This window comes from Piliocolobus tephrosceles, chromosome 9 (assembly GCF_002776525.5).
Source record: "Piliocolobus tephrosceles isolate RC106 chromosome 9, ASM277652v3, whole genome shotgun sequence".
NCBI lineage: Eukaryota > Metazoa > Chordata > Mammalia > Primates > Cercopithecidae > Piliocolobus > Piliocolobus tephrosceles.
The window spans coordinates 10,910,224-10,925,852 of record NC_045442.1 but is presented as its reverse complement, the minus strand read 5'-3'; the positions used below and the strand labels follow the sequence as shown (position 1 = coordinate 10,925,852).

The 15,629-nt window shown below is 41.8% G+C and overlaps 1 protein-coding gene across 1 annotated transcript; it reads right to left on the bottom strand.

Moving 5' to 3' along the window:
• Positions 1–2,480: 2,480 nt before the first annotated feature.
• CUZD1 (CUB and zona pellucida like domains 1) lies at positions 2,481–13,829 on the bottom strand. The gene is made up of 9 exons (XM_023224342.2): positions 13,411–13,829; positions 11,638–11,788; positions 9,497–9,711; positions 7,937–8,087; positions 7,365–7,582; positions 6,707–6,879; positions 5,238–5,629; positions 4,197–4,465; positions 2,481–2,773 (listed from the first exon to the last, which is right to left on the bottom strand). The coding sequence occupies exons 1-9, from the start codon at positions 13,490–13,492 to the stop codon at positions 2,601–2,603; spliced, it is 1,824 nt and encodes a 607-aa protein (XP_023080110.2). The 5' UTR covers positions 13,493–13,829; the 3' UTR covers positions 2,481–2,600.
• Between the last annotated feature and the right edge of the window lie 1,800 nt (positions 13,830–15,629).

The window sequence follows — 15,629 nt, the reverse complement described above, 5'->3', positions numbered from 1 at the left end:
CCCCCCCCCCCCCCCCCCCCCCCCCCCCCTAGTTTGCATGTGCGTGGTATTCCATTGCCCATCCCTTTGTTTTTAGCTTCTCCGAAACACTATGTTAAGCAAGTCTTTTGAATACAATATAGAGTTACTTTGTAAAATATTCTGAAAATCCATCCCTTTTAGGAGGTGGGTAGAATGACTGCTCTAGGGTGACACCCAGATATCCCATCAGAGAAAGTCACTCATTCTCCAGGCTGCTGGGAGTGTTGGCGGCTGGTGGCTCTTGATGCCACCGCTCACCAGGAATTTCCCTTAGCTCAAGGCTGTTGTCTAATCCAAGTTCACAGCCCCTCCACCCTCAGGCAGCCCTCAGTCAATGACTGATCCACAGAAGCATAGAAAGGGCTGAGCACCGTGCCTCAGTGGGGCATCTCGGAAGGAGAGAACAGCCCCAGGACACCCTGGAGGAGTGGCTGGGCCCCCGCTGCTGCGGCTGCTTCTTTGTGCACCAACTCCCCTGCCTGGTTCTGCTTCCCTTCTGGGACACAGGAGCTGATCCCAAGCACACACCTGAGGAAGTCTCCTGTATACCAGCCTCTGTGTCAGTCTGTTTCCCCAGAACCCAACCTATACCAGGTGTGGCCCAAGCATATTAGAAGCAGATTCTGGAACAAGATTTTGGAGCTGGCAGTGAGAACTTCTTGCTGGTGGTAAGTGGAACGTAGATGGCTCCTAACTGCAAACACATTCTCTTTTTTAATCCTCACCACAGGTGAGGATTAAAAGGTGACCTAGCTCATGTAACCCACCAGGTAAGTGGGAAGAACTAGAACCCAGGCCACCCACCCCAGACCTAGAAACTTTTATCACTTCACTTCTCTGGAGTCCTTTCTAAAGAAAGAAAACTTAAATAGTAGCACACATATTGATAATGCATATGCACTGATATTGGAGATATACCTCAATAGCTCCACTATAAATGATCTTATGATTCTTGGTAATATGATTTTACACCATCTAGTGAGTCGCAACATTTGATCATTTTCTCAGCATTATACTTTTGTGCCTGCTATGCATTTGAATCCCTACCATGTTGGCCAGCAGAGAATGTCCAGTCATTTCCTGATAGAGAGATGACTGAAGGGCTGTGACCAGACCAGACTGTTTTACAAGCATTTAACCTGATTTGCCCATTCTAATTAAATGTTTAGGGGTTTTCACGTTAGGTTAAAAAATAACTTTGCAGTCGTTCAACTTAGGCTACCTGGATGAACATGAACATAGAAAAGAGTCACTGTGTGGCTGCCTGAGATACTAATATTTAGGAGATTGACATGGAGATATTGAAAAGAAAATGGGGAAGATCTGTTGTGATTTGGAGCTAGAAAATCAATCAGTGTCCCAAGGGCGTGTTCTGTGAGGGCAGAGATTCTGTCACATCCACCATGTATTCTCTTCAGCATCCCGTAGATGCAATGCATGTTTAGAAGGAAGGAGAATGCCTTTGGGCATTTGGGAATGTGGTTACCTGTTTGGATGCATATTAGAACCTGAAACTATGTGTGTTGTTAGATGATGAGAGAGAGTTGTGTTGATCATCCAGGGTGATTAGATTCTATGTTTTCATGTGTAAAATCAGTGCACACTGGGGTCTTTAATTGTATTTGTTCAGCCACAGTAAATGGGAAAGTGTAAACCCGAACTGGCTACTAGTTGAGGACAATGAACCTTTGGCTTTGGCGCTTGATGGTGAAGGGAAAGAAAAATGTTTTCATCTCATTAACCCAGAAACGGTATGAAGTTTCTCATTTTATACTCACATTTGTCTATCCAAAGCCCTTTCCTGAAATGTTTACAGTGAGAAATGGCGAGGCTCTGCATGAAAGCAGGAAGGCATGTGAATCAAGGAGACTGCGGTTCTCCTCACGCTTTAGTTTCAGAAATTTTAACTTTTGATGTTTCAAGGAGTAGCATATTTGCATCTAAAAAATAAACACATCTACCTTTGAAGGCTACTTTTCTTAAGTAAAAATAACCCTTTTCACCTAATATTTGGTTAAAATGTTTTGTATTTATAAAAGGAGGTGTTAATTCGTGTAATTTTTTTTTTTTTTTTTTTTTTGAGACAGTTTCGCTGTTGTTGCCCAAGCTGGAGTGCAATGGCATGATCTTTGCTCACTGCAACCTCCGCCTCCCAGGTTCAAGTGACTCTCCTGCCTCAGCCTCCCGATTGGCTGGGATGACAGGTACGTGCTACTACACCCAGCTAATTTATGTATTTTTAGTAGAGATGGGGTTTCACCCTGTTCGTCAGGCTGGTCTCGAACTCCGGACCTCAGGTGATCCACCCACCTTGGCCTCCCAAAGTGCTGAGATTATAGGCGTGAGCCACACGCCCAGCCTCATGTAATGTTTTTGTATCTTTAGTTCCTAAAATGAGAGCCAACTGGCGTGGTATTTATTTCCATCGTCCTGTAATGAAACACGCTGACACAGCGACATGCAGGCCTGTGTGTCACTTTCAGGCCCTTCCTAATTTATTCATAATATATGTAGCCACAAGGTAGCATTTCCTTTGGCATCCTAGAGGAACGTGTCTCACTTACGGTTGGACCTGTTGGTTAATAGTTCTGCAGCTTCTGGTATTTGTAGTCTGCCTGTTGATTTACAAAATGCCTCACTGTGATTGTGGCTACAATCACTACATTCAGAACTAGAACCATGAATGAAAACAGATGCAGACTGTTAAAAGGCTGGTTTGGAGTTTCTTCCGCATGTGTTTCATGCTGAAATTCTAAAACTGGAAACAAGATGAAAATCACTTTTTAAGAAGCGCTAACATTATAAAATGTTGGTAGCTTTTATAATACCTGTACATATCCTATGACTCATATATGAATTAATGTATAACACATAATGCCAACACAATATAGAGGAACCATTATCAAATATTTGAATTCATTTATATGTATATTTAATTTTAAACTTGTTTCAAACAGTTGACTTAGTTTGGTTTCTTGGTATCACGTGAAAAATATGTAAAACTCAAGCCTAACAGTCTAATGGAAATGCAGCTTCACTTACTAATGGTCACTGTTGCTCACTGTTGCCAAAATACATTTTGTCAACAGAAAAAAAAAAATTTGTTCATTCCCTTGAAATAGGAAAAAGATACTTTTCTCATATTGATAGTATTTCCATAATGACTTCCATTTATAAATTTTCAACTAATTTCAGACCAGTGTCTATAGATACACTATGTAAGCCACTTAGTGAACGCGTTTATAAAATTACTGAATTTAACTTCTGTTTTTCTGCTTTTGCCATAGAAATATTTTGCTACAAAGCAGAACCATACTCCTTTATAGTGCTAATAATAATGAATAAATACAGAGATCATAAGGTCCTTTAATGCCATTTTCAACTAAAATAACTTCTTACAGTTTTTCTTTCATTAAGGCTTATCTTAAGCCATTTAATTATGAACCTTCCTTGAGTATTTACCATCATTCCTTTCATATATCTGGGCAGATCTCAGGTTTCAGCTCTTCCGTGAGTCTCCTGGCTTAGCCAACATAGCAGAGTGGACTTACTGGTAACCTACTCAAAGTCAATGTGTAGCAGTGACCTTCTCCTGAACTCAAGATTCTGAAGCATGTGGGGTCCTGCCTTCTGCAGCCTCCTGCTTCCCGGGGAAGGGTTCTCAGCTGCCCCCTTCTCTGCTCCCTGGGCCTCTGGGCCCTGCCCAGCCTCTTCCTTAACATAGGCTGGCCTATGTTAATATAATAGATTCTTTGTTGTTGTTTTTTTTTTAATAACTTTCTTTCAAATAGGCTATTATGTGGAATGCTGGTTCATTTTGTTTTACTCATTTAGGAGTTAAAATACATTGCTTTCAATTCAATTATCTGCAATATCTGTAATAAGGAGTCAGGAAACTAAAGGAAACTTGTTTTTAGAGATTAGGACATTACACTTATACTCAAAATCCAAATGAATGGCAAACTATCAGTGTATCATATGGTTACACTGTACATAGTATGCATATTATCAACTGGTAGAAATAAATGCTAATCCTGTATACTTAAAATTCAACTTATTTGTTAAAGCTCCTATTATAAATCTCTAAACTGTACACGCTTAAGAGTTACTGGATTTAAGCAGCATTTTATGAGCCATGATGTGCTTTTTGATCATGAAATAGCTTTTTGTCTTACCTGAATTACCACTTGCACTTCGATCCCTTTTCAGACGAATGGGTCCTATGATGGAATCCGTTTTCCATTTATATGAAGAAATGTCTCGTTTGCTTCTGGAGACACAACCTTGATTGCAGCGAGACTGGTGGTCACTGCTATCACATATCAAAACTTTACATTGCAGATACACAGAGCTTAAACTTCTCAAGAATTTAAAAGCATTAAACTGGAATCTCCCATAGTGTCCAAATAAGGGATACACCTTACAAGTCTCATCTCGACTACATCTGGAACAGAATTTACGAACATGTTTAGAAGATACAGACAAATTCAGTCTTTTCCATTCTAAAAAATTTTCTCTGAATTAAGTTGTGAATCCAAAAATCTCTCATGAAAGACGGTGTCTCTAGTTTACACTACAGTGAGTTAAGACTATAGATCTGATTCCTGAGTAAGATAGCAAGGTTCTTTCTAGCTCTAAAATTCCTGGTCCGTATAACTTAATCAGAAAACCAATACTGATGTATTGGAAGTCAGACTTCTTTCCTTACGTGCTTATCATTAATGTATCAGTACAAATGACATAGTTAAAATCCAACAAATTGTAAGGAAAAAAGGAAATTGTTTCTGTCAAATAAGAACTTTCTACATTTTCTCTTAAGGATGCTACATGTGTTTTACTGATGGAGTTATATTTTAAAGATAACACACATGAAATAATCTTCTAGGTTTTGCTTCCAAAAACCAAAATGTGCAAAAAACAAAAACAAAAATAGAGCTTTTATAACAAAAATAAATTTGTTTCTACCAGCAAATATTTTGTAAATACACTTAAAATTCTAGCGGATATAAGCTGTGTCTGCATAAATGTTTAAATTTAAATTATTCATAATTGGTACATAGTAATTGTATTTTATAAAATGATTAGAATAAATTTAATGAAATTTCATGTAGTACTAGGAAAAATTGTATATATATACAACACAAAAAATTACTTTATTGAAATTATTATTCCACAGGAAGAAATACCATACATACATCAGTTACATTAATACATACCCACTCTTGATTAGGTCATAGGTTGGAGACGCAAGGTCAGAGGTGGGAGAGGCTCTACAGGTATCAAGAAACACCACCAAATTTGGATCTGAGGTGTGCAGACTAACTTGAACAAAAAGAGTTTGGTTCAAATCCACGTAATATGGTGACTCAAGTATAGTCTTTTCAAATGAATCGGATTCAAAAAGAGCCATGCTTGTGTTATATTTGCCCAGTGCATTTTGATTTTGTATTATATCATCTTCTGTTACGTATATCATCCCCACTGTAGAATTATGTTCCATTTCACACTTCACAATAATCTGGAGTTGTTTCTGACGGGTGATCACTTCAGAAGGTGAGGATGCAGAAAAGGTGATTATATTGGTGTAAGTAATTGACTGATCTTCTACCTGAAGAACAAGATAGAATTCAATTTTTATATTTTAAGTCCAGTAATATTTTAGAGCATAGATGTGGATAACATTTGCAGGCACAGGCATAGTTTTCTTAAATCACAAGGTAACAGCTTTCATGTCAGAATACTATAAACCTTTAATGTATTTCATTGAAGAAATATTCTAGGAAAGAAAGAAAGAATGAGATGAGAAATACAGCTTGTATTACAGAGACCTGAAGATAGAATCAGACAGAATTTTTTTCAGTTACAGTAAAATCCATTTTGAATGCAAATTTCCAGTCTTGAGAAGACATTAAACCTTACTATATATTGCTTTCCTTAAGGAGCTTTAAGTTAGTGTGGCTAACTGGGCAGTTTCCAAAATATATGTAGACCAAGGGTCTGCAAGAGGAAGGCCCTTAGCTGCCTTCCCTGGGAGTTCACAGTGTAATAAAGCCTGCGTGTTCATTTTTAGCAAGATACGATGATTTACTTCTGTCTTTATCAGTTCCTCTGGATTAGCCACCATTCTTTTCAATTAGGTTATTGTTTAATGTCTGAGTGAAAAGTTTATGGTATGTATCCTAAAGAGACCAAAAGTTGAAAATGTTTGAAATCTTGAATAGGACTTCTAGAAAAATGTAGAACAAATCACAAACTTCCAGTAATATCCTTCAGGTTTCAGGTTTTTTTAACGTTTTATTTTCTGTCTTTAAAAGAAAAAGAAGAAGATCCTAAAAATTCAGCTAGATCTTCACTAAATACAAGGTGTAAACATTTTCTGCATAAGTGTTACTGGTAGATTATTAAGCCAACTGCATATAGATGTTCAAACTCTCTTTAGTGAGTTTTCAGAGTTCTTTACCTTCTGGGAAAGATAACCTCACTTGTCCTGAAAATGAATCCAGCGATTTAGCAGCTATGTATGAATGGGTATGTGCACTAATATGTCTTCACATGCTTCTCATGTGGTTAAGCCACTAAAATTTGGGGGCTGTTTGTTATCGCAGCTAGCAAGCATTCCCCTGACTGCATTGCTCAACATGCACTCAGCATTTGACAAAATCCAGCTATCAGTATTTCACTTTACCTTTCTGATTGTACCACATGCATTAAGAGGGATAGCAAATTCCACAACATTTGATAATTTTGGTCTGCAAGTTGGGTCTTTTAGTTGTAAGTTATTCCCACTAGAGTTAAAAGCCTCTAGGTAGGATTTGCTTATAATAACTCTCATTCTGTCAGAAGAGCAAGTTAAAGATGCTGTCAGGAAAAAAAAAAAAAAAGAAAAAGAATGGTCATGTTTATGCCAGCTAGGAATGTCGGATCTTGAAGAGCTATGTGTGCAAGTAAATACATAAGAAGTCAAAAACATTTTGCCCTAAACAGTAATCATAAGTTTGAGATACCCAAGCAGTTGATTCACCTTTTACTGTGTTCATTGTGACCTTGTTTAGAGCTAGAATCTGCAAACCTGATGTTTTTAATTGTGTCTTTGCAGAAGGAATTAAGGGAAACAGTCCACATTATCTGCATAAATTTTTTTCAGGTTAATAAAATCATTAATTTCCTCTTGCATTAAGTAATGTACAGAAATGATTGTCAAGCTTAAGATTATGAATATGTTCCCAAGTATATGTGACATGCTTGCAAATAGGAATAGCCACAGGTAGGCTAACAATTAACAGTTTCTATGTATGCAATCTTCAGAGAGCTCAAAATAGCTAAGAACATAAAACACGACTTACTAGTGTTGATGCTTTCTGCATAAATTGAGGTGTAGGAAGCAGAAAATCCCCGGTAAGAATTGGCATAATCTGTAGACAACACGACAGTCAGAGAGTTTGATGACGATTCGAAGGTGGGAGTCACACGGCCACAGACTTGTCCAATCAGGCCAGAGTTGGTGGAGGGGCCATCATAGATGGCAAGAAAATCAAATTTGCACTGTTTGTCTATTTCTAGGCTAAAGAATGAGGGCCTCTGGTGAAAAAGAGTTTCAAACCAATTCAATTCTATTTTCTAACATCCCAACAATCCTACTCTTAAGTGATTATGGATTTTTTTTTTCCTTCAATGGTATCTCAGGTTTACGATGACAAACCTGGGGTTTTGATAGTCCCTGAGAAGGACCTCAGAATCTTCAGAAAGATAGTCAACTTAGTTCAGTGGAACAGTATCACTGTTTTCCTTTCTTCATCATTTCTTTGAAAAGTGCCCATATATGGGAATTACGTATGATAATTTCTCTTCCCCAAATTCCCCAGTTGCAGGTGGGTTTACTGCATTTGTTCCAACAGAATTGGGCAGCAGTACTTACAAAATCTCTTTGAAGTTTAGTTTCATCTTGTAACCTTTCTCCACTTGTATGTGCCATACACAATAAGCCAGCTCAGGATGCGAATTTGGGTAATTGGGGCTGGTGAAGGATCCTTCCAAGGTATCCAGGTAACCGCCACAGTTTGGAATGGCTGAAATGAATGTGAAGGTGGTCAAGAATGAACATCAAAATAGTGACTGCTTTTAATTTCTGTGTTGTGCATCGAGCTTAACACGTCTCTCCTGAGTATGATTCCCTCTCCGTCTTTCCCATGGGTCACATATGGAGGTCTTCATCCTTTTTTATCATTGAAATTTCTGCCCACTGGTGCAGGGCAGAGGGAATCTTTATACTATTGCCAAATGAATCATATTAAAGTTGTGCTGTAAGATGTGTTGCATCTGGAGGGACTCCCATTACCTGAACTGCACCATAGAAAAGAAAGTCACACCCTCCCTTGAAGGCTCTTCCTCACTCTCACCAGCTCAGCTTTCCAGTCTCATCAGCCTCTGTTCTAGCCTCCCTTTCTTCCCATGACTCCTCGGCTGTCAGCTCCAGTACTCCCCCTCCACCTACCTCATCATGCTATTGTTCAAAGCTCAGCTCAGAAACAGCCTTCCTGAAGCAGCCCTTGGTCTCTCCTTTCCCCAGTACGTACATAAGGAAGCAGCTGGACAGATGAAATGGGGAGAAACAATACAGAGAGCTCTTTTTGGAGATGTAAAACGGTTTAGATTGGCTGAAGCATAGGGTGCATGCCAGGCAGCAGCTAGAGGCAAGGCTTGAAAAGGTGGCCTGGGTCCAGCTTGGGAAAACCTTGACTGCTGCACTCTGGAGGTTTGATGGTACCAAGAAGTCAGTGGTTTCAGGAGGAGAGTGACATGGTCAGCTCTGGGCCTTGGAACGAAATCCACAGTGGAGCTCTCCTCTTGAACCCATTCGCAGATGTTCTTGGCATTCTGCTTTGGATCACAGTAGAATGTAGGTGCCGTGAATGCATTTAGCCTCCAACCACCTGACAGTCTTAAATTTCAATGGTGAGACCAGAGATTTCCAGCATGCACTCTCCAATCTTCTTTGTCAGAATCATCTGGGGGATTTGTTAAACACGAAGTTTCAACAACCCCAACCAAGATCTAAGGAATCAGAGCATAGGAAGGTGCGGTCCCTGAAGAAGCATTGCAGAAGATACTAGGGTTACTATTAAACAGGCTGAACGTGGAGTCTCTGCTTTGGGCTCTAACACAGTACCCCTCAACATGTAGCCATCTGAGCAGCCCCTTGTCTCTGCCTCACCTGGGAACTGGTTAGAAAGGCAAGATCATGTGCTCCACCCAGAACCAATGAATCACGATGTCTGTGATGGGGCTGGGATCTGTGATTTAACAAGCTCTCCAAATGATTCTTATGCACAGGTGAGTTAGAGAACTGCTGCTCTCTCAGATAGAGGAGACTCTGAGGGAATATACTCAGACTGAAGATTATAAGAACCCAGACAGGAGAGTGTGTAACCTGTGCTTGCAGGAGATGTGAGTGAAGGTTGTGTAAATGATGACTTACGGGTGTTAGGAGAGAAGAAGTAGTAGAAGACAAAGACAGTTCTTTCAATTCTTGCCGAGTCAGTAACTATTTGAAACGTCAATGTACTGGATGACGATTCAAATACAGGAACATAGTCGTTTTTACTGCAGACTTGGCCTAGCAGAGGCCCATTGCTGGAGGTTCCGTCAAAGACTTTAATGTTTTCACTTTCACAGCTTCCATCTGGATCAAGCCTGTGGATAAAACACAACTGTGGCTGGAGAAGTGTCACAAGCAAAGGGGGTTTGCAGAGCAGAGTCAATTGCTCACTTAGGCATGTAAATTTATGAAGTGGTAGCACATCTGTTTTCATTTAAACCTCTCCAAGACCAATCACCAACCCCACCATCCTCAACATCAAATCACAAACTGTCAATTTTAATGGGCGCAGGGAGGTGAACTGCTTTGCCTATGTCTCGTATCAAGTAAATGATGAGGGAATCACTTTCCTTCTACCTATTTCTATCTCTCCTGTTCCCCATGTCCATGGAACTCATTGATGAACCTTCTTGTTTAGAACTGTTTCCCATTGACGCTGGATATCCAAGGCTGTTGAAAGGTGAAGCAACTCTTCTTCCACAGCCACCTTTCCCAAACCTTAGCACCTCCCTAGTTGCTCCTTCCTTCCCTTATATCACCACCACTTCCTCATTCTGAAGGACAGTCCCATACCCTGCATTGGACAGGACAGCCCAGGGTTTTAGTTTGCTGCCCATTCTGACAGGGTCTCCCCAAATATCCTCAGAGGACACATGTCCAAACTTACAGGAAATAATACAAGGGTAGAGAAATCTGGGTTCTCTTTCCACTTTAGTTACTTACCTGCTGTATAAATTTAATGAGTGATTTAACCTTTCTTGGTTTCAGTTTTCTCATCTGTAAAATGGGGATATCACAGCCTACTTCTCATTATTGTGTGAGGTTTATAATATTCTGAATATGAAGTACCTGCCACAGGCCTGGCACACAGGTGTGCAATAGATGTTAAATGTTAACTTCTCACCTCCCTTGCTCTTCTCACACTTTCTCTTCCCCTCTCTCCTTACACAGCAAGAATAGCATATATGTTTCTCAGCAACCATTCCAGGAAATTTGAGGCCTCTTTTGCTTTTTGAAGGATAAGTTAAATTCCAGCTTCAGTGGTACAGGGCTACTATGGTTCTCAAAAGTGTGGTACTTGGACCTGCAGCATCAGTATCATCTGGGCATTTGTCAGCTATGCAGATTCTCAGGTCCCACACACTCCATCTGAATAAGATAATAGAGACTCCGGCAATGGGGCCCAGCATTTGTGTTTTAACAAGGCTTCCACATGCTTCTGATGTATGATCAAGTATAAGAACCACTGGGACAGGCGTAAGAGTGGGGGCTCTGGAGCCGGGTTGCTTGGATTCAGTTTCTATCCCATTTTTATTATCTTTTAGTCTTGGACCTGGTAAGTGACTTCTCTGGGCTTTCTCATCTATAGAATGGGGATTAGACTGCATCTGGCTAGAGGGTTGTTGAGAGGATTAACTAGAGACAGATCTCAGGAAACACTGAGTGTCTCTGCAGGGCAGAGTCATGTTCTCAGCCTCACACTGAGGTCACCTGGGCAATTATAAAAAGCACTTATAAATGTATACTTATTTCAAAATAAAAACTATAAAATAAAAAATACTGATGCCTGGAGTCTACCCCCAGGGATTATAATCTAATTATGTGGTGTACAGCCTGGGAGTCTGGATGTGTGAAAGCTCCCCCACATATTCAAATGCATAGCAAAATTTGGAACCAAAGTTTAGTGTTTTAAGGCCAAGAAACTGGAACTAGACCAGCTAGGTTCTAACCGTGGTCATGCTATTCACTATTTGTGCGACCTCAGACAAGTTCTCAACCTTCCTGTGTTTGTAGTACTATTATAGTGCTGACCTTAAAGGACCTCTGTGAGCCAGTGCCGGGCACACAGCCATTATCAGTGACTACCAGCCATCATCCCCATCACCATCATCATCATGATGGTTGTCAGTGTCACTACTAGCTCTAGCAGCAACTGAATTCTTTCTCCAGAGAGACTCCTACCCAACCCAATGTGGTCAGAGTTCGATATCCCTTATTAGAAAACTAAAGCTTCTACTTACTGGACATAGGAAAAGATAATTCTGATGCTTTTGTTTTCTGGTCTTTCTATTGTCCAGGTGCAGTTCTCACTGGGATTGAGTTGCAGGATCATGGCTTTGTGGGTCTCTGCCATATTGGCACCCCCTAGAGTGACACTGCAGCTTGAATTGCCTGTTAGAGACCACAGATGGCACTGAGGAAAGTCAACAACAGACCCTTTCCCCTCCCTGAGAGATTAGGAATCTACCTCTCACATGTAATATACATACAAGCAGGCAGCTAATTGTGGATGGCACTTAGCTTACTCCAAAGTAAGACAAAAGCAGTTGATTTCTCCGTCTTGAACTGCTTGAGAAGTATTTGTAACTTCTCTACATATAGTCCATAAAAGAGAACACGCCCAGCCCCTTACTGGGTAATTTCACTGCTAACAGTTTATCTTTAGGATCCAGTTATTTTTCCTTTCCCCCTTTTCTCTTTCTTCTCTTCTTTCTCCTTTTATGTATAAATATGTGCACTTAGATAATTGTAAACTACAACACAAATTTTCATTATTTGTTATGGTAAATCCATACAATGGAACACCGGTTTTTGCAACTTAAAAAAAAAAAAAATGATGATGGCTGGGGGTGGTGGCTCACACCTGTAATCCCAGCATTTTGGGAGGCCAAAGCGGGTGGATCGCTTGAGCTCAGGAGTTCAAGACCAGCCTGGGCAACATAGTGAAAATTCTTTTCTATAAAATTATTTTTAATTATTTGATAAATTCTTATATTTTTATGTACATTGTCAGATGGGCACAAATAAAATTATTACTAATTCAAAATCCCACCAAGATTTTGACTAATGGTCAAAAACCCCACCTACATAGGAACAAAGGTTTATTTTTATTTATTCTCCCATATACTCCCATAACCCCATCCACCCAGAAACAATCATCACTAAAACCTTGGTGTAAATTCTTCCACACCTTTTCCTTTCCTCTTCTATTTCTAGACGTGTAAAATGCTTGAATGTATATATTTCAAACATAAGAACCATCATATGATACAAACTTCAGATCTTTCTTTTTCTCTTAATGTGTTCTATGGACACATTATAGATCGGAGTCTTTTTTTTTTTTTTTTTTTTGAGACAGAGTCTTGCTCTGTCACCCAGGCTGGAGTGCAGTGGCATGATCACGGCTCACTGCAACCTCCATCTCCCGGGTTCAAGCGATTCTTCTGCCTCAGCCTCCCGAGTAGCTGGGACTACAGGTGCGTACCACCACACCTGGCTAATTTTTGTAATTTAGTAGAGCCAAGGGTTCACCATGTTGGCCAGGCTGGTCTCGAACTCCTGACCTCGTGATCCACCATCCTCAGCCTCTCAAAGTGCTGGGATTACAGGCGTGAGCCACCACCCCCAGCCATCATTTTTTTTTTTTTTTTAAGTTGCAAAAACCGGTGTTCCATTGTATGGATTTACCATAACAAATAATGAAAATTCGTGTTGTAGTTTACAATTATCTAAGTGCACATATTTATACATATATCTTTGGACACTTTTATGCTTATTTCCGAAACATAAACTCTTAGCAGTAAAATTACCCAGTAAAATTCTATACGCTTTTGATATGTTTATGGACATTGTCAGATGAGCCAAATAAAATTAGAACTAATTTAAAATCCCCCCCCAGGAGCATTAGAGTACATTTTTCTCTGAACTGGGGCCACTTCGAAAAATTTTGAAAGAGGCCTCTGAAGAGAAGAATTTCTCTGTTTTGGTGAATAAATCTGGTTCAATTTTCTTACCTTCAGCCTCTGCCATTGTCAACTCTGCCAAACAGGAGAGAATTAAGAGGGTCAGTGGCATGAGCCTTCTTACAAGCTCCATTTTGGCAAGGGGCCGAGCAGCCTTAAAGACTGGCAGCTTTTATAGCCTCTGTGTTACATCAGCTTTCTGGATACCTCCAGGGAAATGTCAGTTCCAGCCATGCAATGGGGTAGATTTGTGTGAGAATAGAGCAGCTGTGTGACTGGTTTCTTATCAGCAGTCCCCACAGTGAGGGTTCTCTCTCCTCAAATCCTTCCCGGAAGGGTTGACCCCCAGTGGAAGCTCTTTGTGGGGATCTCCAGCAGCTGGTTCCCAGCAGGCATTGAGTTATTTTCCATGAAACTGATGGGGAGCTGTGCCTTTCTTCTGTGCCTGCACATCACAAACAGGTGGCCTCATTGACATCATTGAAGTCTTCAGGGCTCTGCTTTGAGAAGGGAGCCTGTGGCAGAACAAAGGCCAGTGGGGCAAGGCAGGTGGTGCAGCACCTGGGCAAAATCTGGGTCCAGCTGGGACATTCAGATGCCCTGCCGGTTGGCTAACCCTGTGGGGGAGGGGAAGAGGGTAGGGATGAAGAGAAAAAGAGGACAGATCCAGATTCTCCTACAGGGATTTCTAACCAGTTATGTCTGGAGAGGCTGAAGCAGGTGAATTAGTCTCTCAGGCATGGTGTTTTGCAGCCAAGAGAAAGAAATCCTAGTGTCCACAGTGAGACTGGGAGGAGCAAGTGGTGGTGGGTGGGGGCTGCCCTCTTTTCATTCAATCAGTAAATATTACTTATTGATCTAGGGCCTAACCAATATAGAATTGAATGTGAGAGACGCAGTCCTGCCCTCATGAAACTTGTATTCTAAGTGGAGAGTTAGACAACAAAAATAAATGAAGAATTCAAATGGTGAGAGGAGCTATGGATGCAATAAACAGGCTGACTGCATAGATGGTGGTTGCCTTGGGGTGGGGAGGAAATCTGACAGTGAGAAGGAGGGCATCTTGAGAGACGAAATCGGAACAAAGGCAGAAAGATAAGAGGGAGGCATTCATGGGTGATCTGAGCTTGGGGGTTGCATCTTAGGCAAAAGAGAGGGCAAGTGCACAGGCCCTGAGGCAGGGACCAGGTGGGCACACCTATAGTAGTACGGAAGAAAGAACAGCCTGGCTGGACATGAGTGGGAGGAACGAGCTGGGAGGGGAGGATGGAGAGGAACAAGTGAAGGTCAGATGGGGAAGGACCCATAGGGCAAATGTGTCTGGGTTTCACTCTAAGTTCAGGTGGATCATATTGAGTGGACAACGCCAGGACTGGCTACTTTCTGAAGAACCTCTGTGCAGCTCTGGGGAGGTCTGACGCCCGTGTAGGCTGTGTCTCCTAGGGTGAAACCCTCTGGCAACTGTCAGCCCCTCTGTGTTGTTCTGACGGTGCTGAAGCCCAGGACACCTCCCTAGGGAGAGCACAGCCCTACTCTGTGACCCAGGGGGTCCATCCCTCATTGGGCCCTTGAAGGGGAAAGGCAGCATCTGGGATGCTCAGAAGGAGCTTGGACACTCCCCAAGGCCCCTGCCTGGCTCTGCTCCATTCCTGTCTGCCCGGGCTGGTCGTGGATGAGGCAGGACTGGGTGTCCTGGGGTGAGTTAGCAGGGCACAGGTGTTTGAGACTGGGGACCCTTCTGGTTACTAATCACTTGCAGCTGTGTCCATGAATACCCACCCCGACCCTGGGCTTTCCCTCTGAACCCCTCTTTGTCACCCATGGCTGGGATCTCCAACATCCCTAATCCATCTCCACTCAGTACGAGAGTTTCCTGGCCACACTCTTCAGGTGGCCCTGGTAAAGGACCCAGGCTTCCAGGTCCAGTCAGGAGAGAAGCCACCTTGAGGCCTCTGGCAATTTCCTGGGGACCATGGGGTGCTGTGGGGTCACCCTGCATCATCTCACTGCTTTTTCCCTATCACCTGTCCAAGCCCCCACTTCACATCAAGGACACAGCGGCTCAGATGAGTAAAGGGACTTCTCCTGGTGAAGGCCGAATTGGGATAGGAACTGGGTCCATAGGGCTCTAAAACCCATGTGTGGTGCTCTGTCTTCCTGCTAATGGGGATATCTGAAGACCTTTGTCCCACCTGCCTCCCTCACAGCCCCTGCAATACCTGCACCAGGAGTAATCACCCACATGGGGAGGCCCTGGCACAGGCGTCCTG